The 26,497-nt window shown below is 40.6% G+C and overlaps 1 protein-coding gene and 1 long non-coding RNA gene across 2 annotated transcripts; both read left to right on the top strand.

Moving 5' to 3' along the window:
* Positions 1 to 1,918: 1,918 nt before the first annotated feature.
* On the top strand, positions 1,919 to 7,915 carry dhdds (dehydrodolichyl diphosphate synthase). The gene is made up of 9 exons (XM_079561261.1): positions 1,919 to 2,068; positions 2,247 to 2,324; positions 2,889 to 3,005; positions 3,084 to 3,226; positions 4,301 to 4,417; positions 4,779 to 4,880; positions 6,613 to 6,727; positions 6,801 to 6,908; positions 7,163 to 7,915. The coding sequence occupies exons 2-9, from the start codon at positions 2,262 to 2,264 to the stop codon at positions 7,397 to 7,399; spliced, it is 1,002 nt and encodes a 333-aa protein (XP_079417387.1). The 5' UTR covers positions 1,919 to 2,068; positions 2,247 to 2,261; the 3' UTR covers positions 7,400 to 7,915.
* A 295-nt stretch (positions 7,916 to 8,210) lies between these two features.
* Positions 8,211 to 10,816, top strand: LOC306967088. Its single transcript, XR_013793153.1, has 6 exons — positions 8,211 to 8,420; positions 9,631 to 9,648; positions 9,811 to 9,837; positions 9,922 to 9,966; positions 10,093 to 10,143; positions 10,216 to 10,816. It is a non-coding gene; the product is annotated as an uncharacterized lncRNA (long non-coding RNA).
* Positions 10,817 to 26,497: the final 15,681 nt, after the last annotated feature.

Here is a 26,497-nt window from a genome sequence, read left to right as displayed (position 1 = left end):
ATCTGCATTTTGGAAGTCAAGTTCTACGGCAGTGGTCCTCTGGGTTGTTCTCTGGAGGACTTCTTCAGATGGTAAGCAGGGTCTGCCATTTTAGACTGTATTAAGAGATAGTTTAAAGTTTAAAGACGCGAGGAGATCCAGCGTTTAGTGTGGCTGCTCCCAAACTCTGGAACAGTCTCCCCCTAAATGTCAGAGCTGCTCCAACCATAGAAACCTTTAAGACTGCCCTTAAAACACATCTGTTTGCGTTGGCGTTCAATTCAAGCTGAGCTGTATTATAACGCTATTGTGTGTGCTTCTCTTGTTGTTTTGTCCTGTAATTTTATATTGTGTACCTGTATGTGAAGCACTTTGGGCACCTAGTGTTGTTGTAAACGTGCTATACAAATAAAGCTGACATAGACATTGACATAGTTTATCTAATGCATTAATGACTTATATATAACATAAACTTATGTTCTTGTTGAGCACGGTTGAATGAGTCACATAGTTTAGTTTGATCTTGAGGCATGGTGGTACCAATGGTCAAATGTTTTATAAAAAGGCAAACCACTGGGGACCGCCAGTGCTGATAGAGAAGGCTGAACTTTTTGGCCGTTTTTGTTTCTCATGGACAGACCTAGAAATTATAATCCAGGTCTAAACATCTGCATTTTGGATGTTAAAAGGCCAGTTTGACAACAGAATTCCTGCCTTTTCATTACCTCTTTATTAATCTACGGGATTTTTAAAATGTTACACCAGTGGTTTCCCAAACTGGTGTGGGCAACGCAGACATGGGTCAGGAGGTATGTGAGGAAAGTGTGGGGGGAATGACAGCAATCTGGGAATATGACTAAACATTCATGATTGTTGTTTCATCGTTTTAGTCGACTTGTTGCGGATCAAATCAAGTATTTGATATAATATTGCTGCCTGGACATGATCACATACTTTATAAATTGATTCTCAGGGCATGCTTGAGTTGATTTTAATACGCTGCATTCACACTCACTGACATGGTTTGCACGTGCAGTCAGACACAGTGTATTAACCCCCTTAACCCCCACCTGAACTGAGCATATTTTCTACAGTTTGGCTTTACACAAATCTAAAGGCTTCTTGGAAAAAGTGTGAAAATAGAGAGAAAATGAGAACACAAGGATGAAAATGAAACAAAAAAGTGGCAAAAAGGTGACCCAAAAAAAGCCACTAAAAAGCAACATAAATTTAACAAAAGTGACAAAAAATATAAAAGTGCAGCTAAAAAAATAAGAGCAACAAAAATGAGATTAAAAAAAAGAGACGAAAGTGCAGCAAAAAAAAAAGACAAAAACTAGAAACATTTTTTTTTAGATGGAAAAAACGGCAACTACGAAGGAAAAAGCTCCGTTTTTTTATTTCAAAAGTATACATTTCTTTATTAATTACAACAAAAATACAATAAAGCAAACAAGTGTTAAAATACAAATTTGGATTCCGTGGCCATAAGACCGTTGGAAGAGTTAAAAAATCAAAAAAGGAGGTCCTAGATCAGTTTTGTAGGCATTACACTGTAAACTCCCGTCCAGAAGCTTCTAGATTAAAGCCAAACTGTACTCGGTTGGTTCAGGTGGGGGTTAAGAGGTTAATATTCCGTTCATTTGATGACTACACAGGAAAAACAATGCTCGTGTTTTCACTGCCGTGTGACATTCTGCACAGTCCACGTGCACAGTATGTAGCCTGACGCGGAAGACTACTCTCCTATGTCTATTCTAAACGGGAGAATTGAATATATTTCAAAATAATAAAGAGAAAGAAGTGTGTGTGGGCTGGCCCGCGAGCCTACATGCCACGCACATGACGATGCACACATGCACGAGATTCAAAAATCAACTGGACGTGAACAGGAAGTCGTCATCAAAACACCCGTACGTCACTTTACTCCAACGCGGAAGTGGTCGTCATCGCTAGAGCAGGGAGCTGTGAGTTGGAAGCGCCTGCAAGGTCTGTCAAACCTGCCAACATAAGCCAATTTAAACAAACGCTCTGACTGAATGAAGCGTGCGCTGTTACTTACACATCTCTTCGGGACGGCTGCCGCTAGGTTAGTAACGTCAGTTTTCATTCATTGCACGCACGCCTCCTAGCCAAAGTATCAGTAGCGTTACATATTTAGCCGATCACTATCCGCTTATGGTGAAAGATTGCTGAAATTAAACGCTTGGTTGGACGTCCGATTTGTCTTGTGTAGTGCTCAACGATGCCTTCTTTTGTTCCAACAGGTTTATATAGCTAACATGTCTTGGATAAAAGAAGGCGAATTGAACTTCCTTGAAAGAATCGCAGCAAATATTCTAAAGGTAAAGTTAACAAAAACAATCAGGTGTGTGCTGTTGCCTGCGCCTGTGGGACTGCTGTGACAATGGACTGATTCATAATCTGCTGACTGACATGGCACTTATTCAGGATGGATTTAGTGGAAGGACACTTGTCACATTGTTGAGATTGTGTATTAGATTTTAGACTTACTGACAACATATTTAATGGACTTGCGTGGTCAGCACACATTTCTTACCGTTTTGCACGAATGCAATTTACAATGTAGGGCTGCACAACACAGTGTTGGCAAATTGTTGTTTCCCCAATACATTCATATTGCAAAGAGCCTCAAAAATGGCAAAATCACTGAGGTCTGTCTGAGATTTACACATTTTGCAAACGCTGGTATGACCCCTAAATGCACTGTAAATCAAAACTGTTCAGGTTTATTCATATTTTTTCTATTTCAGTTACATTTTAGACTTTTTGTTGTTGTTCTAATTAAGTTTTTTTGTGGTTTTGACACAATTTGCTGAAAACCCCCCCAGCCCTAATTCAATGATTTCTCCGTCATGTTGCCCCACTGACATTGCTGTTCTACTCAGGCAGGACCCATGCCCAAACACGTGGCTTTCATCATGGACGGCAACCGACGTTTTGCGAGAAAGAAAAACGTGGATCGCCAAGAAGGACACATGCAAGGCTTTAACAAGCTCGCAGAGGTGAGGCTGCTGACTAAACTGTGTGAAGTTTGACCATTTGTATTATAATAAGTGATTGTTTTGCTCTTAAAATCTCAGACGCTGCGGTGGTGTAAACATTTGGACATCCAGGAAGTCACAGTGTATGCCTTCAGTATTGAGAACTTCAAGCGGACTAAAGATGAAGTGGATGGATTGATGGAGCTGGCCAGGCAAAAGTTTCTACGATTATTGGATGAAATGTAAGTCAAAAGTAATGCTATATTGAAGCGTATGTATTTGGTGTCGTGGGACAACACTCACTTTGCCCATCACATGATCCACAGCTTCCTCAAAGTGTAATAGGAGGTGCTGCTCTGCTTAGACACTGCCGGTTATTCATAGTGTTTCAGTCTTTGCCTAATGCATTAGTTCTCTGTATACGTTTGTTAAGTGTGACATCATACGCAATAAGAAGCTACTTCCAGGTCCAAAATGTTGAGCGTTCCTCTGATAAACACAGCAAAAAAATTAAAATCCTGCTGAAATAACAAGATATTTTTATGGTTGTATGTTAAGCCTTCATTGTGAATGGAAAAAACTAATTTGATCGTTAATGCCAGAAAAGCATCACTAATGGAAATCCTGAGTAACTGTAACATTTCTTTGTGATCAGATGTTTTAAAAAGAGCCTTGTAGTCGGCTCTACAGCAGGTTAAAATCAGCTAAATCCCATTATAGTGAATAGGGCTAAAGCTCCGTTGGACCCGGAAGTGGAGCGATGACCTCATCACTTAACAAACGTTTTGACCAGAACATTATTTGTGGCTTGATCTTGTAGTCCATAGCCCATATTAGGTTTTAGAAGTCACCAATATAAAACTGAATGGCAAATTTAATCGATCGCATTGAAGTGTCAACCATCGTTAATGCCACAGAATCCACATAACAGAGCACAAAGAAACCACTGTTTTATACAAAAAATACACATAGTTGACAGCACGTGATAACCATCGTTTCTATGTCTATTAGAAACCTACATATCGATAGCCACATGGCATAATTTCCTAAGTCATTTTGTTAAAATGGCAAAAAGAGAAAAACAATGTGTTGCCTATAAATGTTTTCCAAAAACAAAACAAAAATGCGTTAGGCAATTATGCTACGTGGCTAACGATATTTTTTTCTGTGGCTCATGGTTCATGTGTCCACATTCCCTACAATGCTTCAAATATTGCCACATTGTGAAAAGTCACCGACAGTTTAAGATTAAACTTTCATGCCTTTGCAATACTGTCCTCTAAGATCTAACGTGTGAAACGTGTCTCTTTCCTCAGGGATAATCTTAAAAAGCATGAAGTTTGCGTTCGAGTACTAGGAGATTTGAATATGCTGCCACTTGATCTTCAACAGCTTATTGCTAAAGCTGTTGTCTCAACTAAACATCATAATAAGTAAGTTATGCTTTTAATGTAACAATATACTGTGTGTCATGAGACTCATGGTATTAAGCACATGATGCTATTTAGTGCTACTTTTTCTCCAAAACATGTGCTATACGGCTGTCGTATTACAGACGATGTACTAGCCTATATAGTATTATTTATTCCTTTGTTATTATGAATACTAAAAGTTCAAATTATTTTTATTCTTAAAATGCACACTTAAATGGCAGATGTAACATGATGGTCGCTGAATGAACTTTACCACAAACATACACTTTTATTAACAGTATGTTGTTATGTATTGAGCAATTGTAATTACTGGGCACTTACAGGTTCTCCGTAGTAATATCTTGTTTGCTTTGCTTCACAGATGTTTCCTCAATGTATGTTTTGCTTACACATCAAGATATGAAATCACAAATGCAGTTAGAGAAATGGCTTGGGGTGTGGAGAAGGGCCTGATCAAACCAAGGTAAGTTCACTGCACTGCACGTAACTAGTCTTGATTGGCTTATTGAGGATACGGCTCGAGAAATGTAAAGGTGGCGATTCTTAAAATGTTGATTTGAAAAGCCCAGACGACTCACATCAATGTTTGTGTTATTAAGAATAATTAAAGGAACACTTAAAAAACACATCATACTGTACGTCAATGTGGAAATGAATGTAGCAAATGTACACGGATGTGGAAAGAGTGATGTGATTTCTGCTTTTAAGTGGAAAACCATCACTCCACAAAGAGCTTAAAAATCCCCAAACACAATGTGGCTGGCCAGTCCACTTTACAGAAGTCTCATTCCAGAAGCACAACAGTGGTATGGTGTTTGACTCCTTTAGAAACGCGTGGCATACTTGTCGTACTTTTACATGATTCTGTGTAGAGTTTATTTATTTGACCTTTATTTAACCAGGAAAGTCCCACTGAGATTAAGAATCTCTTTTACAGGGGTATCCTGTTGTACATATTTTTAGTGGTAGGGGAAACCGGAGTACCCGGAGGAAACCTACGCAAACAGGGGGAGAACATGCAAAACTCCACACAGAAGGGCCCCGTCCAGGTGGGAACCCAGGACCTTCTTGCTGTGAGGCACGAGTGCTAATCGTTGTACCACCGTGCCGCCCAGAGTGGTTGTCACGGGTGAATGGCAGACTGTGTGTTTGTGTGTGTATTTATATTGTCTATGTTGCATTGCAATTCATCTGGTCAGTGACTGTAGATGGAAAGTAACTTAAAGGAATAGGCCACCGTTTTTACATACTGAGATACGCAGCTTCTATTGACGGAAGTGAGCGGGGAAGTCTTTAGGAGTTACTGCGTGGACGCTGTGCTCCTCGTATCATTACGCCTCACAATATAGTCCCCCTTTTTATTTGCTTATAAAATCGACATGTTACATTTCTGTGTAAATACACTTCGCATGAAAACACTTCACGTAACTTTATTTAAATAGGGAACACGTGGAAGAGCTTGGTAGCTTCTACGAGAGCTTTTTTGGAGCTATATGACATGTGGGAGAGGCTGCGTATGTGCTCCGTTTGCGTGACAGAGCGCACGGACAAAGACCAGACGGGTATATATTAACTCGACTAAGGTTAGGTAAGAACATATCTTAGTATGTAAAAACGGTGGCCTATTCCTTTAACTCAGGTGAAAAGTATCTTTAATGCTTTTTGCACATTGTCCCTGTTGAAATAAAGTACTCGTAGTGAGACACTGGGGTGTTTAGAGGCATCTCCAGCACCAGCAGGACCTAAACTAAATGTCCTAAAAGTATTCTGTGGAGTTAACCAAGTCAGAAGTGCACCGGCAGGCGGTCTGTCGTTTTCTTTATCCTCTACTCACTTTATGGATGTACCCCTCTCCTAAGTCTGGACCGTCATTGGCCCGCCAACACGCTGGACTGACTGGATGATGCTACAGGCAGCATAATGTTCTAGAGCAGGAAAATGTAATAAGCATTTGTCATAATTTAAGGTGTAAAACATTTCAAATCTGGTTTAATGAGGTTAATTGGAGACTGTATTTTGATAGATGGCTTAATTTCACTAAAATATGCTGTTTTCAGTCAAAAATACATCAAATTAAATGTCAGACTTGTAAAAAAAAAAAATCTCAAAATCATCTTGCGTCCCCCACATCAGGGGGGGGGGGAGTTTCCTTTGGTCGATCAATGTCAATTGTTTAATGTAATTTCTGTCCACAGTGACGTTTCTGAACTATTGCTCAGCGAGTGCTTGTACAGCTATAATTCTCCCAATCCTGATCTGCTCATTCGAACATCTGGAGAAGTGCGGCTAAGTGACTTCCTACTTTGGCAGGTTAGTACAAAAGCAAACTTTCAAAAAGCGTAACTTTATAAATGCATTAATTGTTTTCTTTCACCCCACGCAGACCTCTCACTCGTGTATAGTGTTTCAGTCAGTTCTGTGGCCCGAGTACACGTTTTGGAATTTGTGTGAAGCCGTTATCCAGTATCAGCTGAATCACAAGTCCATTCAGGTAATTATTTCCCCTTGGGGTAAACGGGTTAGTATTGCTATTTGGTGGGACATGTCATTGTTTATCACAACATTTTCTGCAGCAAAGTATCACACTTGTATAAATGCTGTGAAGAAGCAAACCTCTGCCTTTCCTATGTCTGTATTGATCTGTTTTATCTGTTTTTACCTCATAGTGAAAGTCTAGATTGAATCAAAATGAAAATGAAGACCTTTTGATTAGTGTATTGTTTTCTTCTTGCTTTTCTGTCATAGAAAGCCAGAGATGTTTATCAAGAGCAACAGTCGTTACAGCAGCTGGAGGCAGATCGAGCCTGTGTCGCAGAGCAGCACCAGGGAAATGGAAAACCCGCAGACAGCAAGCGACGGCAAGAAGCACTGGAGCAATACAGCGCCTGCCGAGAAGAGCGCGTTCACGACTTCCTACAGGCCCTGAAGCACAAGAGAGACTTGTTTTTTAGTGACTTAAGCAGTCAAGCGGTCTCTACCTAGGAAGACTAAAGAACCATCATGTTTAAACGTCCTTTCTCGCTTCTGTGGGAAACTTGTGTGCAGAAACTGGGACAGATATTTTTTTTTCTTCCTGAATTATACAAGAGGGCACATTACCCCTATGGGGCCGTAAGAGCAAGTGTGATATTATTTATGATTGTAGATTTTTAAAGAACTATGTTGAAATGTCTGGTCAAGATGTAGTTAAATCATTGTGTGCACTGTGTCAGCATGCTTTTGGTGTGAACAGATGATGTCAAGGAAGGAATGTGTTTTGAAAGTCTTTGCGTTTGTTAAAGTCCAAGGTGAATGTTGAATGTTGAGTGGTTTTTAATCTAACTAGATTTTGACCAGATTTGTAAAACATAATTGAGAATCACTATGTGGCAAAAAGGAATAATGTAAAATCAATTTCAGTCCCTTCAAGGCTTTGTTCTTGGATCGTGCGTTCCATGTTGATTAAACTATTTTATATAGTATCAAAAGTTTACTGAACATCTAAAAGCCCTCAAATTGACTAACTTTCATAGTTCACAAAACAATAAATCGTTACATGAGTGTCGTTTGTCTTTGTTTCTTTGCATTTGTTATAAACATAAAATATATTATTCCTCGACTTTTCCTAGATTCTGATGTGGAAAACGTAAAATTGAGTTGTCAATGAAAAACTCCACGACGTATAAAAAACAGACAGCGCCCCCGTGCGTCTGAGTTTATATCTGCGAGTGAGCGCCTGTTTTTTTTTTTTTTTTTTCAGACAAATGGGCGGTCTGTGAAACAAACCACGTGACATGTGTACGTCCAATGAATACCGTCGAAACACCAAACCGGTTCAAACCGGTTTCGTTCTTACATTTCAGAGTATAAACTACAAAAACATTCGTTTGCATTATACATTCGCCATTTTACGCAGCAGCTCGCCGGTGGTCGTGTGTAAATCTTCCTGAGAAACTTCCGTTTCTACAGTTATATTTTTCAGATTTTTTCTGCATTTCCTCTGAACAACATGGGCAAAACAAAGGTAATATTTTTTTTACATTTAATTTGGATTTATTGCGTGGTATTTGCGAATAACTGGGGGAAACGCGGGGTTGTATTGAAAGAAAATAAGGGCATGAGCGGGACGTCATCATCCTCAAACGCAACAGCGATGGCGGGCACTGATCTGCCCTCTCATTTTCTCCTGCATTGCAATTTTCGAGCATTCGTGCGGATTGAGCGCTAAAAGGTTAATCCGATGGAAGGCTGGGGTTGAAATGATAAAAACCAAAAGGACACATTGGTGTTCTGAGTCGCAGCTCTTTTGTAGAAAAGGAGTGCAGGATTTTGCCGCCTGTCTTCGCAGGGCAGCCGCCTGTGGGGGATGCAAATCCTGACAGGTTACACGCAGTAGCGAACTTTACATAGTCCAAAACGCGTTTGCACACGCGGGGGAGGAATTAGGAGAATAATATGCAAAGCCCGCCAAAATTCTTAACCAGAAAACACATTCCCAGCTCGCCAAATTATTTATTTGGGGAAGAGACTGGGGGAGGGGCGGCTATTCTTGTCCCTTCTTATGCCCTCTTTAGATTAAGATAAGTCGCAGCAGCTTTTTACCAAACGGGATTTTGAAGTTAATGCATTTAATGACGTTTTCACAAATGCACGTCGCAAATGTAACGCCGGACCTAAAACGATGAACTGGCATCAAAGGCAAAGCGATGCCTTTAAAAGATGTTATTGCGAGTAATAACCTTGCAGTGGATTAGTTTGTGCTGAATTTGCATAAGAAGGAGATGTGGGGGGGGGAGAAAAAAGGCTCCGCATTTGCCCTTTTGAGTTACGCATCCGCAGAAAAACACATCGTCAAAAGCCTCCGTCGGACATTCGTCTCGGGTTATTGTCTGGGGGCAGATAGTGATTTTTCAAGGCGCAATAATCCCGTGTGTCACCACAGCTGTCCGTCGGCGCGAACCGATACAAAACAAAGGAAGCTGTCAGGCGCCAAAGCCACGTCACCGCGCACGACGTGCCGCGGTTTGAATTCAGAAACGAGCGGGAAAGTCTTTGTCAACAAATTAACGACAGCCCCGGGCCCCCCATTGTAGGACACTAAAGCCATCTGGGCGTTTCACAACGGCCCATGATGGAGTCACTGCGCTGTTAATATAGGTCAACAAGAGTTAGCCATTAATAAACATGTAGAAGTCCCTTTATTAACATATGTTGTCTCTTCTTCTGTTTTCCAGTCATCTGACACGTCCGAGGTTTGTACTTTGTCACATTTTGGGGGGTTTATCTCTCTTCATTAGGGAGTATTAGTCATGCATGAGTTGCCACATTGTCCCCTCTCATCTTGCAGGAGTCTTTGTGTTGTTACTTCGTAGACCTATATCGTGACTCTGTACTAACAAGTTGTGTTTCCACAGAGGCGAACCTCTCTACGTCTGGCAGGCGTAAGTTTGTTTTTGGTTTATTTACATTTTGTCCTTCGCTTTTGTCTTTGTACGGCGGTATGAATGTTTTTGCTTCCTTTGCAGAAAACTAAAGCTGCACCAGTGGAGATCAAGAAAAGGGTTGTCAAGGTTAATTCATTTTATTTAGTTGTTTTGCAAATCTGTCAGATGATTTCACGGAATTCACAACTGAGAGATCTGGTTTGAGTTCATATGTTTGCACATTGTACTAATGGAGGGTTGTTGTTTTTACAGAGGGCAGCCAAGCCGAAGGCCAAGCCAGCAGAGAATGGAAGCAAGGCTGAGGTTTGTAGGGAAATTGTAAAATCCGTTGTATGGAAAGTGTGTTGTATTAATGATGTGCCCTCTCTTTCACAGGAGCCAAAGGCTGAAGCCGCAGAAGCCAAATGAATTGCTGTTGTGCTTACTCTGTGTACTTGGTGATTGTACAGTTTTAAAATAAGTATTTTTTACCAAGTTTTATATTATAAATGTCATAGATTTGTTTTTGGCTTGCACTTGATGTAACATGAGTTGTTTTCACCTTCATATCAATTTTATATCCTCTTTAAAGTACCGTCCATATTCTGTATGACACACTGCCCGTACCTTTTCTTTTTAACTGCTGATTTAATGACTGCAACGAGTTGAAATGAAGTAATTTGAAACATTGTGTGGCAGCTAAAACATTGTTACAAACATGGGGATAATAGGAATTAAAACACTCCCTATACATTTATCGTCTAAACACAGAATGGCTTACCAAATGTTTTGAACTACTTTAGAATCATAAAATCTAGTCAATGGTAAAACATCAAATGTCTTTGAAAGTAGTTGTAGATGAAGTTTGATACATTGCTAAAACATGATGTAACCTGGGTTTGAAAAAACTGTTAAATTATGCTCTATATGTGGGGAAAAGGAAACTTTTCTTGGCTGAATGGTTGCTTTTCATGTTGAATAAATTTTTCAAAATGTGTTCTCGTCTTAAGTGAATTCAAGCAAAAAAAAAAATATATATGTTTTTTTTGCAGGGTGTTGACAGTCATTAAATGAACCTTGCTAAAATTAAGACCTTGAAAGTCATTTAAAGATTCAAACTGGCCTTAAACCTAAATGTCTGAAAATATAATTTTTCCTTAGCGACAACACACAATGACATTGCTTTTTCCTGCATTGTGTTGAAGTTTGAGTATCAAACTTTTTTTTTTACTTTAGTAGCATTCAAAATACAGAATTTAGGCCTTGTAATTGTGCTAAATTTGACTGTTTTGTAGAAATCCTGAAATGCTCAGATCCTTCAATGCAGTGATTAAAGCAGATCATAATATAGGAGTTATGCTTAATATGAAATTACATTTTTGATTGGCCTATTGAAAGGTATGTTTGATCTGTACACTTGCTTGGATTTTTTTTTTTTTTTTCATTCAAAAGTGGCATCCAAAACAATCCCAACAAAACCGCCAAACCAAAACAGCTTGAATGAAACGGAGCAGATGAGGAGATCACGTGATTAAACCATGCAGTTAAACTCTAAATCTTATGAAAATAAGTCGAGATTTTGTCGAAAAATATCTTTAATTTTAGTCTAGTTTTAGTCGACTAAAATTAAAAGTAAATTTAATCTTGCATTTAGGCTATAATGTTCATTAGAATCATATTTAATCTTGTTCCTCTGCTTGATCTGCGCCCACATGAACAAAGCTCAGAGCTGTTCAAGCTCTTTCAGACTGAGTGGAAGTTTGGATGATTTTAGTCTCTTATTGATTTTTATCTAGTCGACTAAAATATTTGGACATTTTAGTCTCATAAAAAATCTTTTAATTTAGTTTTCGTCCAATTTCAGTCGACTAATTTTAGTCGACGAAATGAACACTGTTGCCCAGGAGCAAAAGCAGTTAACTCTATCCTGTTGAGGGTCTGATTATGGAAGAACTCTCAATCTAACAAACTAAAAAATCATGCCAAAGAGATATCTGTTTAAAAAAGATCGTCTTTTCACTTCAAATCTTCATCTGCAATATTCTGTCTGCATGTTATGGCGTTTTCTTGCCACCAGATGGCAATGTCAGGTCACTACAGGTCCGTAGGAGCTGCGGCCGGACTCGTTCTTAAAAAAAACCTAAACAAACACAGCCAAACAGAAGCTGCTGCAGGTTTGTTTTGAACAAAATGGCATAGATTGGCATTTGGCAGTGCTTCCAGCCTTGTTATACGTCACACATTCAACACAAATGGAGCCGGTTTCAGAGTGCGTGAGGAATGACTGAGATGAAGTGGCTCAATGCATGGGAGGCCTAATAGGTTATCGAACGGAACCTTTAAGACTCGAGAAGTCCAGTAAGGCAGCCTGCAGAAAGGGATTTCCTCACGATGGACAGACGTCCTCCATGTGCTGTGCAAACCAGAACGAGAACAGTTTGCACTTCTCTCATGCAGAGACCTACATGAACGTTATGGCACATGACCATGGGGTGAAAGGTAATACCAAAAGAAACCCCTCCTCGTGGAGGGCACACAGGGCAGTCTTACGTTTGGAGCGTGCGTTACGTGAGTAAACTTTTTTCTTTTTTTTTAAGGCCACACAGCCAGAATGATGCACATGTTGCACACATGGCACACCATGCTTACATTCCTATATCATTGTCACCTCTTATATCCAGTGTTTTATTTGTGCCATTAAGAAGACAGACCGAATTGGAGGTTGGAGATCAATCGTGACCAATGCCCTTCCACACCATGTTCCTTTAATTCATCTCACTTGAACCAACCACGCGTAGATGCCAGGTCAAATAGGCCTAAAGCACGAAAACACTGTGTCTGAATAGTAAAAACAATGGACAAAATGTTCTCAACACACGACTCTAGTGCAGACTTCGGTAGGCAGCACGTGTGCACATGTGTGCAGTGTGGACGAGCTCATTCCGGAGTGCGCGGGGGTCCATGTAGTTACCGTGTTCATGGGCATGGCTTGTGAGCGCTCATGGTTCAGGGCCCCACCCCCCTGAGCATATAGAACATGTCCCCGGCTTCCTATAAAGACAGAGTGGCGTGAACACAGTGTACTATTCATCCCAGCCAAGGCTGTCCGTCCTGAAAGCTGCCCAAACCTCAGCACAACTCCAGGTAAGTTCAATCTTTTTTGTTTGTAATATGAAGTAGCTCTTTAATAATCAGATAAGAACAACTTTTATGTGCATTTGTGAGCAGTGGATTGAAGTGGAACAAAGTGATCAGTTGTGCCAGTAGGATTACATTTTGTCAGCTGCATGTTCATTCAAATTTCCTTCTGTGGTTAAAATAAAGTTCTATATTCATCAATTTAAAGACAGTAGAAAACCTAGTTTTATGTAATGTTATACTTTTGCTGATTCTTCTGATCTTTATTAAGACAATGGAATTCGACATTTCAATGGTTGGGGATATTGTAAGATAATAATAGCTTGGTAAACTGTGAAGTACAGTTTGATTGTCATTTCTATAATAATAACACTGTTTTCTTTGTTGTTTAAAGTAAAACATAGCCTATTTTTCATCTAACTTTTCAAATCTTTGATCATTATTTATACTCTCTTAATGACATTGTATGTTTTGATGTTTAAAATATGGCTTGTGTTTGTTAACCTGTGTATTTAAGTGATATATAAGTAGTCAGTCTTTGTGTGTTCTGAAATCTTGGGTCTCTGAACTGTACATTCTGTACCCCGAGTATAGACATCACTCTCTCTCCTCTCTGGGCACACTTCATTGGATGTCTCAAACTTAAAAGAATATAAACACATGTTAGTAGTCTCTTAACCCCTTAACGCCTGAACTAATTTCCCATTATATAAAAAAATTTATTATCAGTGTTTTTGCTTTCAAGCTGATGCTAAATTAAGTGGAGATTGTAAATTTTTATGTCGCACATAGTATAGATATAGTTTTAGGTATGTTGCCAATCGGCAACAACAGGCATAAGTGCAATTTTGGGTATGTTGTAATTCGGCAACAACAGGCAAAAGTTGTAAATGTATGAAAATGACAAAATGTATTTATTCACAATTATTACAAATGTAAATGCACTGTAAGATACACTGAACACTTGTGTATTCAGGTTAGGATATTAGAACAGTAAACAGAGCTAACGCTTTTCACTAAATTCTTGCAAAGTGTTGATTTTGAGCAGCTGATGCCGTCCTGCAGCAGCAGCACTGGTAACAGGAAGGGCATCAGGATGTTCAGTAACATCTTCATTACTGCTGTTCCTGTCATCAGTGCCTTCCCTGCTGCTGCTGCTTTCATCACCTGATGTAGGGAGGTGAAAAAAAACACTTTATAAAGGTGCAGACAATTTATCTACAAAATATCTACAATTTTTATGACTAATTATCAGATTTTGCTCCCTTTCCTGAGGTTTTATAATACATTGTACATCAGATACCTCTATTTACCATTACTTATTTGCAAATTATATTATAATTGCACATTATTTTCGGACGTGGAACTCTTGTTTGTGGTCCAGTAGGTCCACCTTGTGGTCGCTTTGCAAACAACACCAACGGTTTCATTTTGTTCTGTGTAAAAAAAGGGCTAACTTTTTTTTTTATATCTTTGTATGTTATTGTTACAATGATTATAGAATTTCACTAAAATGGCATGTTCTAAAAAACGTTTTAGCACTGTAATACATCTAAATACTACTAAAATGCGGTCACTGTGGCCACCAGATGGAGCTACTGCAGTTTTCCTTTATGGCCTGATGTTGCCGATTGGCAACGTACCTAAATCTTCAAATAACAAAAAAAAAATCCATCACACGAAGTTCATTCCAATCAATTATCTAAAGATGGAAACAAGGAGCTGCTGCATAATTTTATTTTAGCACAACTCAATTTACATTTGAAGATTTCATCAAAGTTGCTGCCTTGATTTGCAGAAATGCTATTTCCGCTAAATAGCTACCATGACCCGCTTGTGGTTCCTTCTCTGACCGGTCCTACGAGAAACTAGTGCTTGCAAAACGTTCCTAGGTACGGCATGGATGTGCGCAAACAGGTATCAAGGGAAAACGTGCGTTATTTTAGCCACAGTCTGGCAAGAAGAGGTATGTTGCCGATTTACGCCAATAGGCGTTAAGGGGTTAAAAACATTTTAGAGCTTTTTGAGTCGAGAAGCATTTTCTTAGACAGCTGTTGACCATTTGGTTCTTGGCATTCTGTTGTTGGGCTTTGCGCTGGTGCGTCTGTGCAAGTGAGCTCTTTAAACAGCACTTAAATACACTGGATTTTAAGAAGAGCGCTGTGAAAGTCCCTTCATTTAGAGCGGTTCATTTTGTGTGACTTTTGAAACACTTTCATTCCTTGGACGTCCTCAAACATTCACTTCTACAGCTGCGAGGGCAAACGGTAGAGACGGTTTGACTTTTTTTCATTCATGTACAGCTTTAATGCCGTCAATAACAAAGCAAAGATCACATATTGCTCACTACATGTCTTACCCTTATTAATCACACACGTACTATTAAACAGCTGCCTGGTAAAAGATATTCAAAGTTGACCTCTCCTTGGGAAGCATACATTTTATTGTCAACTTTTCCGCTTAAGAACACAATGTGCTGATCTTGTAAAAAATGTATTTCACAGGCTTCTTTTCAGTCAGAGCTGTCATCACTCTGCTGTGCAACATGGGAACACAATGTCTTCATCTAGTGGTAATGGCAAAGAACAGGCTATTGTCATGGGTGAGGAAGGGGCGGCCCACACCCAGACACTTGGCCAGACTTTGGATATGAAAACGTCGGTTGGTAGATTTTTGGGGAGAGTGTTGTGCACTGAACTCTCGCCTGGCCTCGCTCATGTCCACACGAGGAGATCCCCTGCTCACGGGCAAAGCGCTGCTGCTGCTCAAGAGTCATACATGATGCAGGGGGAGGGGCCAGGGGGAGCACAGAGAGGAGCTGCCATGACATTTCATTGGCTGAGTGGAGAGAACACGGTGTACCCTGTGAATCTATGAAATGCATAGGGATCAACATAACAGTGAATGATTTTTATCCAATATGGAAGTTCATAACAAAGCCTGTATGAATATTTTATGAAGTTATTATGAATTTTATCGAACGGATCTGGATATTGGATCAATATGCAGAGATAGACAATGAAGATCTGCAGTGTCTTGGAAGTAAGGTCCAAATTTACAAATGGAATTCTTGTTGGGTTCAAATGAGGCATACACTAACTCGATGAGCAAGACAACACCTGGTTTCTTGTTAACACATCCAAAGGGGAAACGCCTTTTTACCCTTTAAAATTGGAATACTTGACATGTGATTCATTTGGAGTCTTGCCAGAGCATGCAAGAAGTTCAGTGACGAAGCGGCGCCGCAAATGCCTTCACATGTTCTCCGCATATTTGCATGACATTTACCCAAAGGAAAGCACCCAGAAGGCAAAGGAATTCATTTTTCTTTGTCTCCAAATCTTTGATATTGTTGGCAAATCAACCCGTTCCAATCTGTGAGCGCTCGCGTGGCTTCACTTTGCTTTACTTTTCTTCCACTCTTCACCTTGGATGCGCTGTCCCAAAACGACTTAACCATAAGTGACTGTGTTTGGGGAGGGAGGGAGGGGGGCGTGTTGAGAGTAATGTTTTCGGACAGTTGTGCGTGCGCGTGTCTGTGTTGTTGGGATAGTGGGTGTGTGCGTTCGGGGATATGCCGCCGATCTGGTTGGGTGAGCGAGCACGAGGCTATAAAAAGGCGGAGCTCGGGCATAGCAGCTCACTCAGTAGTTCAAGTTCACTTCAACTCTTTCGGGCCGGGGATTCACAACGTGGCTTCCATGATTTTGTGAGAAGAAGTCTCGGAAAGTAAGGAATTCGAATGCAAAAAAATTGGGTTTCAGAGCGAGCGCGCTTGACTTTCTCCTCCGGGGGCTGACTTTGCGCTTGGGATTTCATTCATTTGATTCTTCCCAGGTGCTGAAAAAAGTGCTTCCTGTCTTTCCCCTTTTTTAAAATCCCAAATGTTGTGGTTTCCCCCAACACTTTCCTCCTTTCTCCCCAAGTCACTCCGGTCTCCGAACCTTTCCTCAAGCATGCGCCCGTCAAATGTTTCATCTTTGATCGTCTTCTTTAACACTTTGCGCCTGTCATTCGTGCCACTTGGTTTGCACAAAGTTGAATTATCCTTGCCCCACTTGTTCAGCTGATGGCGCAGCATGAATAGGCACGCTGTTGCTCTGGTCTAAATGTGGATCGGCTTGAAAATTTAATATGTCAGGGCTCAACGCTTTTAGGATGGAAGAGGCAAAGTTGGTGAAAGCGTAAAACGGTCGCTCGCGTGAGAAATACGAGCATGTTCGATATGCGCGCTGCAGGGCATGGACATCCTTCCTCATGCTCAGAAATTGGCTTTTCTATTTGTCTTCCTCTTTTGACATGGCCTGGCATTTGTGCGTGCCACTTTGCTCTTAGTAATGCCGCTTTGTAGTTCCATTGTTTTGTTCAACTTGAAAGTGTGGGTTGGTTATTTGTTTTTAAAAAATATTCTCTCTCCTCTTTTTGTCGCAGGTCCCCAGAGCCTCCGGAGCTCCTCTGTCTTGCTAAAACCTCCAACCACATCAGCAGACATGATCATCAGACTGGGCAGACTGACTCCTGGATACTTCCGCCTCCTGCAGGTACAGCCAAAGTTGGCAATCGCCATTTCCAAAATAAAAAAAGTCAAACTGCGGCGTCGCATCTGAAGTAGCACTGACTATATGACGCGCCGTGCCAGTAGAGCTTTGCTTTTCTCCCCAAACGTTGTAAAACAGGCTAGTAAACGTATCCCCACCAAGATTGGGGATGTCAGGAATGTGTTTGGTAAGAGTTGTCCGCCCACCACAAACTCCCTCTTTCACTGGCAAAAATGGGTACAGAGCCTTTAGCTTCAATATAAAAGATAAGAATCCTACTATTATTTTGAGCTTTACTCTTAGATCTCTTAGAGGCCACCTTTTTCAAACAGTTCAGATCTCGACTGCGTTTTGCCTCCCTCTGTCTGGATCCAGTTTCCAGATCTGCAGACCTTTTTGTACTGAAGAAGCTTCTTGGATAATGGGTGACACCCTACCCAGATGACTACTTCTGAAAACCTTTCCCCAAACCGGATAATGGGTGACACCCTACCCAGATGACTACTTCTCAAAACCTTTCCCCAAACGGCCAAGGGGCCCGTGATCTCTTCAAACCAGCCATATCTTTACATCCCTGATCAAAACAGAGCGGACACTAATTACTGTCACAGCTTTCCTTTGTGTACATTACTGTCATCATAGTCCGCTCGTCGACGGAGCTGTCGTCTGTACATCACCGCCATTGTACGCAATTACTGTCCGCATATTTACACTAATTTGGAGACAAAGGCTGTCCGGTAATACGGCTTTAGATGGACTCAGAAGCTCAACAGAGCGGAGAGAAGTGAGCGGAAGTTGCATAAGGGCTGAAATGGCGGCAAGTGTTCTCCAAGCAAAACAATTAATTTTTACGTAATGGCTATTTTTGTAATTTGGAAAAACATTGGCCCATATTTGAACCTTGTTTAGAAAGTGTTTTTTTAATAGAGCACTGGGCAAAGTTCCTCCAGTGTAAAGGGAGTCCTCACAGGTCGATATATAGGTTCCACGATCTTCCACTTCTATGCCTCCTATCACTAAAATGGCCTCTTATCTTAAAAAGTAAGTGTAGTGGTAGTGGGCGGCTGTCTGATAGTTAACGCAGGCTGTGCATGCATTCAGCTCCTATGTGAATGCCAATAGTTGAAGCGATCATGCACTTCTTTGGTCTCCTAAATACTTCAAAATGTGTAAATAAATCCCTTTGTCTGAGTCTCAAAAGAGTAAGGAAAGAATTTGTGACAAATGGCGTGAGTTCTCGTGATCTTGATCTACTGTGATCTTGAAGACGCTTGCTGGTTGGCTGAACAAACAAAAAATGCATTGTTGTTGTTGACACTGATTCAACTTGAGAAGTAGAGAAGAAGTATTTTTAACAAGCCAGTCCAGACATAAAGCGCAGGCCCTTGTATTTAGGACGTCACCATGTCAGAACATTCATATCGTAACCATCCCTAACCTTGAGCTTCCTCTCTGTGTCTCTGCAGCGGCAGGTGGCGGGTGAGATCCAGACCAAGCCGCAGGACCGCGCCCTCAACCAGATCGCCATGATGCTGGCCATCATGGGCCTGAGCCTGTCCTACTACAGCGCCAAACAGATGACCGAGAAGGTGCACGCCCAGCAGACGCCCTGAAGGGAAAGGGACTCTCCGATCTTTGACCCTTTTTTGTTGTTGTTGATATTTTTCAAACGGAACGAGCCGATGGCAAGTGAAGGAGCCGAGAGGCGCGAGAGGGCGTCGGAAGTGTCGTGGAGGGCCGCACTTTCCGTCTCCTCAACAGTCAGCTCCGGAAAGAAATCCTAGCACCGTCACTACCGCTGCTAGTGTTTTTTTGTTTGTTTTTTCCTATGACCTCCAGGGATGTTTAGGATGGGGTCGCTCTCCGGGGTCTGGTTTGGTTCTGGGCAGTTCACAAAGGGGTGATGCAGTCCGGCGTGTTCCAAAGTGGGTCTGTGCATTAGTTGTTTCAAAAGGTCCATGCGAGCAACATGCGGAGAATACTGTTCCCATCCCCCCCAAAAGCAGAGGGCGTACTCGTGCATTACTGTGAATTGAATAGAATGGGTCGATAAGAACAGTATTGCCCCTTTGCTTTTGAGATGCACCTTGAAACGAAGTGATGCCGGGCCCAGATAAGGAAGAGTTAGTAAAAACCTTCTTCTTTTTTATATACATTTCCCAAAAGTGGGAAAGCATTGCAGAGCTTTTCTGAAGTTCTGAACAGAGCTAACTGTCTAAAAATGTCTATTGTGTTTTAGATTTGTGGATTATTTGCACAAAACCCCTGTGTCTTTCATGTCAGACTCGTCAAAGGGACACGCTACCTTCTTTGTTTTGATCACCGTGTCGTTTTTGTCCCGAGAATTGTACCCGTTTTTGTTTTCACTGCAATGTTTTTTTTGTTGTTGTTTTTTGCCTTAGTTGGCGGCCTTGTGGAAGAGCCCAAATGTCTTCAACATTGCATGGGTGTGCCGATTCATAACCCCCATATGAATTCTTGTTTTTATTGTTGATGATGAATGAATGTGTCACTTTTGTAAATCAATAAAGCTGTGAATACGTTGTACAGTCATGTATAGGTGTACAGGTGTGTTTGGTTGAGATCCCGTGAGCTCAAATGAACTGGATGTTGGCTACGGATAAGGTAAAGCAAGAAAATTTCACTTTTATAAGCCACTTAGATGGGGCCCGTTGGACTATATCTTTGTTGTTGTTGTAGTAGAGCGACTAAAGTGCGATTAAAGCGGCTGATGGTCCAACTCAAGCTCAAAAAGCTGTTGGCAAAGGCTTCACTACAAGCAAGTGGAATGAATAGGGGGGGGAAATAAAGCAGATAACGCGCAGATTGGAGATTCTAGACTCTACTCGTCACTTTTCAGGCCCTACTTTTGCTACGATGTCCATCGCTCTCCCTGCAAACACAGCTCTGATCCGGCTGTCCAAGCGTGTCGTCGTCTCGCCGGATGCGTGTTTTCCTGTCGGGCTGGTTGATGTGATGCTCTGTGACGGGATGACGACACAACCTCTGCACCATGCCCTAAAGCCCCGCCCTGACTCCGCCCACCCTTTAACAAATATAACATTACCCCCTTTTGTTATATCTCTGAGGTTTAGCTGCATAGAGCATGGGCAACGTCACTGAATTCGTCCTTTTTTTTCTTCTTTTTTATCACTGACGTAAGATCGCAGTAAAAGTAGGCCAGTCCAAACAAAGTGACGGTTCTGAGGTGAATCTTCAACCTTTTTTTTTTTTTTTCTTGGGATAAAACAATTGGAGTTTCAAGCAAGTGTAAGCAAGAACAAGAACGTACTGAATGTATGAACTGAAGCACCTTATGAAGATATCAAGAGACTCTGTACATACGTATAGATTACCATTGATTGTGCAATATTGTATTGATGGACAAGCTATTAACATGAAGTAGGTTTGTATCAAATGTACTGTAGCTATTTTTGATCCGGGGGAAGATGAGATTCCCCGTTTCTCTTGTCAATCATTTCAAACTATTTCAAATAAAAGAGTGATATGGACGTCGGCCTCATGTGCTTTTTGACTGTGTTTTGTTAGTCACCACCTCAACTTACGAGGAAGCAGTGGAAATGCATTCAGAGCAAGGTGTAACTGTTTTAGTGCTTCAAACTAAGAACTTAAAAGGGAAAACAGTAGAAGAAATGCAACACATATTTTCCTACCAGGAGGAAATTTGAATTCTGAACACATTTTTTGATCCAGTATAGATCTTCGCTGTCTTTGCTGTCATTTTTTCATAAACATTGGGCCTTGGCGAAGTCAGATCCCGCTTTTGATTACATTTTCACCTGGAGAAATGAATAACGGAACAAAAAGACAGTAAGGTTAGGTTGACTTTTGTCCTTTGTGTACAGATTTGGTCCAAATAAGACTTCTCCCCAAACTCTCTTCTAGCAGCAATATCAAAATAATAACAGCAAGCAGTTATTTGGCATACACAGGTCACGTTTGGATTTGGGAGCGGAGGGGAAGCTCCACGTGCAAGCAGGAGGCATGTGCCCGAATCGGGGTCACGCCGGTGCAGACACAGCCCCGGGAGCTGTGGCTGATGTGACAGGGGCGCGGGACGACATGTGTCTAAAAACGCACACGAACAGATAGTATAAGCTTGCAGTAATTATGGGATTGTACAAACAGGGTTTAAACAGACACCCTTTTAGAGTTTACTGTTATTTTCCTTCTTTTTTTTTTTTTTTGCATTTTCCTTTGGTCCAGTGATGTAGGCCGCTGCTGCTCTGTCTGTTAATCTGACTCTCTTCTGTTTTTTGCGATCTCCCTGCAGGCTTTCATTCAACAGGATTAACAGGAAAGCTGCTTAGCCCCTGGCCCCCAAAGTTACTCTGTTTATGTAGCGTAATGGTTTATGGCAAAGAAACAAAGAAAACAGAGAAAAGTACATTTTGGGGGAAAAATAGGGTGACCAGATGTCCCAGTTTACCCGGGACAGTCCCAGTTTTGAGTTTTTTTGTCCAATGTCCCAATGGATTTCTCCAAAAACCATTGATTTATCCCAGTTTTACTCGGTCTCTTCCCAGTTGTCCCGGTTTTTGGCCAATATAGTCCCAAAATTACACATTCTACTTAAAAAAGAAAGAAAGACTCTCAGTTTTGTTGGTCTTAGCTTTCAAATGAGGCATAACACTGGCCTGGCTGTGATCTCTCCAGTCGAGCAGCTTTTACATTTGGGTTAAAAAGCCAAAGCTCAGTTGAAGTAGGGGTTAGGAGGTCGAATTGGACAATCTGGTCACCCTATCAGACAATCATTGCTATTGTAGAGAAAGTGAAGAAGTTGCCACAATGAAGGCTGATAGCGATAGCTTGAAACACTTTTCAGTAAAATGTGTTTGCACTGACACGGTAGCCATAATTCAGAGGCCTGAGGTTTTGAACAACACAATCAAGTTTCTGCCTGCACTCGTCATTTCAGCGTGTGAGATTGTAAACTTCAGTCAGCGCCGGTGTTGCCTTGAGCGACTTTGAAACCAATACCAATCTTTGATAATTGACTTGGAGAGTACTTTTACTGACAGGTACCTTCTGTGGCGTGACGGTACAGTGCCTGCAGAACGCCTTTGGATTCCCGCAGTTTGACAGTGTAGTTTTTAATGACCAGTGCGGCCTTGATGAGCACATTTTTCTGCTGAGCCTCTGGACAAAGGCAGGAGGCACAGTGAGCTCGCCATTTCCTGTCTGTAATAAAAGCGATGCTCACGAGAACGCCAGTGACCAGAGGGGCCAAGCCCAGCAGTACAAAAGACACTAAGGCAGACCTAAGTTTTTACCTTCACCACCATCAACCTGGATAAAGCTGTCATTTTCTCTATCTTCCAGGCTCCAAGCACCCTAATGCATCCAATCTAATCTCTGTGAATGCATTGACAGGGTGTGCACTGACCCACATTTGTGAAACTGTTGAAGTGGGGAAGTTCTAGATTTTCCAGGAAATCGTAAAGTGAGCATAGGTTAAAGTGCCATTTGGATAAGATACGTTAAACATGCAAAAGTCAGTGGCAGTTCGGAACACATAAACGTGGCAGAGATCATGTCTGCAGGCAATGACCTACTCTGGCTAAGCAAACAAGAGGTTATATAAGTTGAAACATGATATAGCATGCACGTACAGTTGTGTCTTTGTAGGTTGCGCCGAGTCAGTATTTACTTACATGGATGTCGGCACATAATGCAAAGAGCATTCTTCTGCAAAAGGGAGCGTTGTCCTGGGCTCATGGCCTTCAGTTGTTCCCCAGGAGCATCCCACATCCAAAAAACACAAATATATGCCATATACTGAACTAATTGTCATATTAAAGACCTTTTTTATGACGATTTTAGCAATACAATGTTTTGAAAAGAAATACCTTGCAGTTAATAAGGGCATTTTTACCAACATGGTCATCCTTTGGTGTTAAAATCTGAAAATTGATCCCTTTTTGTCACCATTTTTCATTTTGGGTTGACCACAAGCAATGCCAACATATCATAATACGAAACACGCAACAGCAGGAACCATATGTTTACATGCACTTCATAAAAAGACACATTTGCATTTTTTCCTCACTGACATGATTTTTAGGTCAATTAGAATGTTATAAATGATTTCTATATCTAATTTAAACAATGTGGGAAAGCCCAGATGATGATGTCATGACCTTGGAAGCACAGGTTTGGTTCATCCTTGGGTTCATCCTTGGGTGTTGGGACCAATCATCATACAGATCAGAAAGAAGGCGGGTTCTGTGTCCCAGAGATGAACGTTACATTTTTTATTTTCATTTTTTTATTTATTTCATTCATTTAAAAATGCAACAACAGCATTTAGCATGAATGAAAAGGAGCAGAAAGAAGTAAAAACTTATAATGTCTGCTCCTAATCAACACAAAATTATTTACAGTTCCAGTTCATTTAAATGTTAAACTGTCTCATGCAGCCGTCTTTTTTTCTTGTTTTGGTCTTTTTTTTTTCTTGTCCAAGACATCAAAACACAAAATATTTTATGTATGTCATATTTTTGTAACATTGATAATTATACATACTTCTTAAACACATCAATGGACTTAGAAGTTTTAACTTTACAATCAAGACTGTTCCACAGAGTGACTCCTTTGATTGAGATACATCTTTCCTTTGCTGCCGATTGAAACCTGGGTTTTGTAAAAACCTCAGTACCTTTTAGTTCATATCTTCTTTTTCTCTTATTGAATCTGTTTTGTAAATTATTTGGTAGACTTTCCAGGTGAGCTTTATACATGGTTTTTAAAAGGTTGAACTCTACAAATTCAGAAAATTTAAGTGTTTTTAGTTGTATGAATAAACGATTGGTCTGGTCTCTGCATCCACTTCCACTGGCGACTCTAATCGCTCTTTTCTGTAACAGAAAAATTGGATTAATGTATGTTTTGCAGGCACTTCCCCACACTTCAATGCAATAGGTCAGATATGGAACAATCAATGAGTTATACAACAAAAACAATGCATTCTTATTGAGAGAATCTTTGACTTTATACAGCACAGCTATTATTTGGGATACCTTTACTTTGACATTATCAATATGCGATTTCCATGTCAAGTGTTCATCAGTCATGATACCTAGAAACTTAATCTCATGTGCCCTTTCAATTTCTAATCTGTTGATAAACAATGACGCTTCGACATATTTCCTTTTACTACAAAAGATCATAATCTTGGTTTTGCTAATATTTAGGGACAATTTATTGGTATTGAACCACCGCATAATTTTCCTCAAATTCATTCTCTACGATATGCAGGACATCTTTAATATTTTTCCCTGAATAGAATAAAGTGGTGTCATCAGCAAATAGAATGCACCTTAGTAACGGAGACACAGACACAATATCATTTACATATAGAAGAAAAAGTATGGGTCCTAGGACCGATCCTTGTGGTACCCCGCAAGTTATGTTACAATTTTTAGACTTTATGTTTGGAGGAAACTCCTGCCAACTATAATGAGAAGCTTGTGGAAGGAAATTCAAAACATTTGACAGTTTAAAGGCAATGCAACCAAATATTAATGTATGTAAACTTTTGGTTTTGTAAAAAGTAATACAAAATTGTGTAAAATTGTCTCATTCTTCTGGAATTTGACAAATGGAAATATTTTTTTTTAATTCTAATTGACCTAAAAAAAAATGTGTAAAATGTATGTGAACATATGGTTCCCACAGTATACTAGGTCTTCAAGTTCTTAAGTAATATAGAATTGACCTATATCAACAGCGTACCATTTTATCATATTGATATAATGCAAAAAGACTTTGTTTGTAAAAGACCTGCAAATAAACAGACAGAACCTGATGTTGAAGGCCCTGCAACAAATATATTTCCTGGTAGTGGAAAGGAATCTCCTTCAGTAAATTGTTAAAGTAAACATTTGTGAAAAGACACTGTGCATCTAACGCTTGTTTTAATTTCCCTCAAGAACTTGCAGACAGGGTCTTTATTGTTTGTGACCATGAATAGTGACCCTGAAAGTTGCAAAACATGCTTATGAACTCATTCCTGTGATGAAATGGAATTTTAGAAATGCACGAGGAAGGTTAAAAGTCAGTTTGAACACATCTAACCATTGACGTTTTAACAATGATGGCAAACAAAGTAATCAGAAAATCAGGTATAGGGTCTTTAAGAAATTCTTACATTGCCGTTTCCATAAACTTCAAGTAGGCCATACAAACAGTAAAGGTGCATACAGGCCTAACTGGTTGAATCGTGCTACCGCTTCTATTTGGTCGCTTGAAAGGATTGCAATCAGATGCTCACGTGTTCACTTCAGGAGGAGCTGCTGCTTCAGCGCAATTCTGAAAAAAAAACCTCTGGATTTGCATGTGCTGTTGCTGAGCAACAAGTTGTAAATGAAAATTGCTTCCTGATTCTTTGCTTGTGCTTTAGTGACAGTGGAATAGTTTTACTACCTTTCTCTGACACTTGACACTTAAAACAAACCACGGCCTGCCTTCCTCCTCCCTCCTGCCTCTCCTGGATGTTATTTCAGCATGTGTGGTTTGGAGTGTGCAGTACCTGTCTGTCATGCCTCATGTCATAATAAAACCCCATCTACGTTCTTTACTGCGTCCGTGTTTTCATAAGTTTATTGAAGCGTATGGTTCCTCTGATCCGAATGCCTGGACTCGGTAAAGGCATTTCAAACCCAGCTGCTGCATTGTCATAAAGCCATTCCTTATTTCTCTTTTCAGACGGTGTTTCCGTTTCACTTGTGTCTTCATGACGTAGTAGAGGTGGTCATGTTGCTCCTAATTCTGATGATCTCCTGTGTCCTTCCTGAATGTGTGTGTTGGACTCCACTTCCTCCTAACACCGCATTCACCCACTCTAACCCCCCTCTGTGGCCCTCCTTACTGTCTGCAGGCCAAAAAAAATCGAATTAAATCAAATTGGACACCGGTGCTATAGGGAAAGTTATGCTTTATTGGGCCCATTGAGAAAATGTTGTCCTCTGCATTTGACACAT

This window comes from Gobius niger (assembly GCF_951799975.1).
Source record: "Gobius niger genome assembly, chromosome: 8".
Lineage (NCBI taxonomy): Eukaryota > Metazoa > Chordata > Actinopteri > Gobiiformes > Gobiidae > Gobius > Gobius niger.
This window is presented reverse-complemented; position numbering and strand designations above follow the sequence as displayed.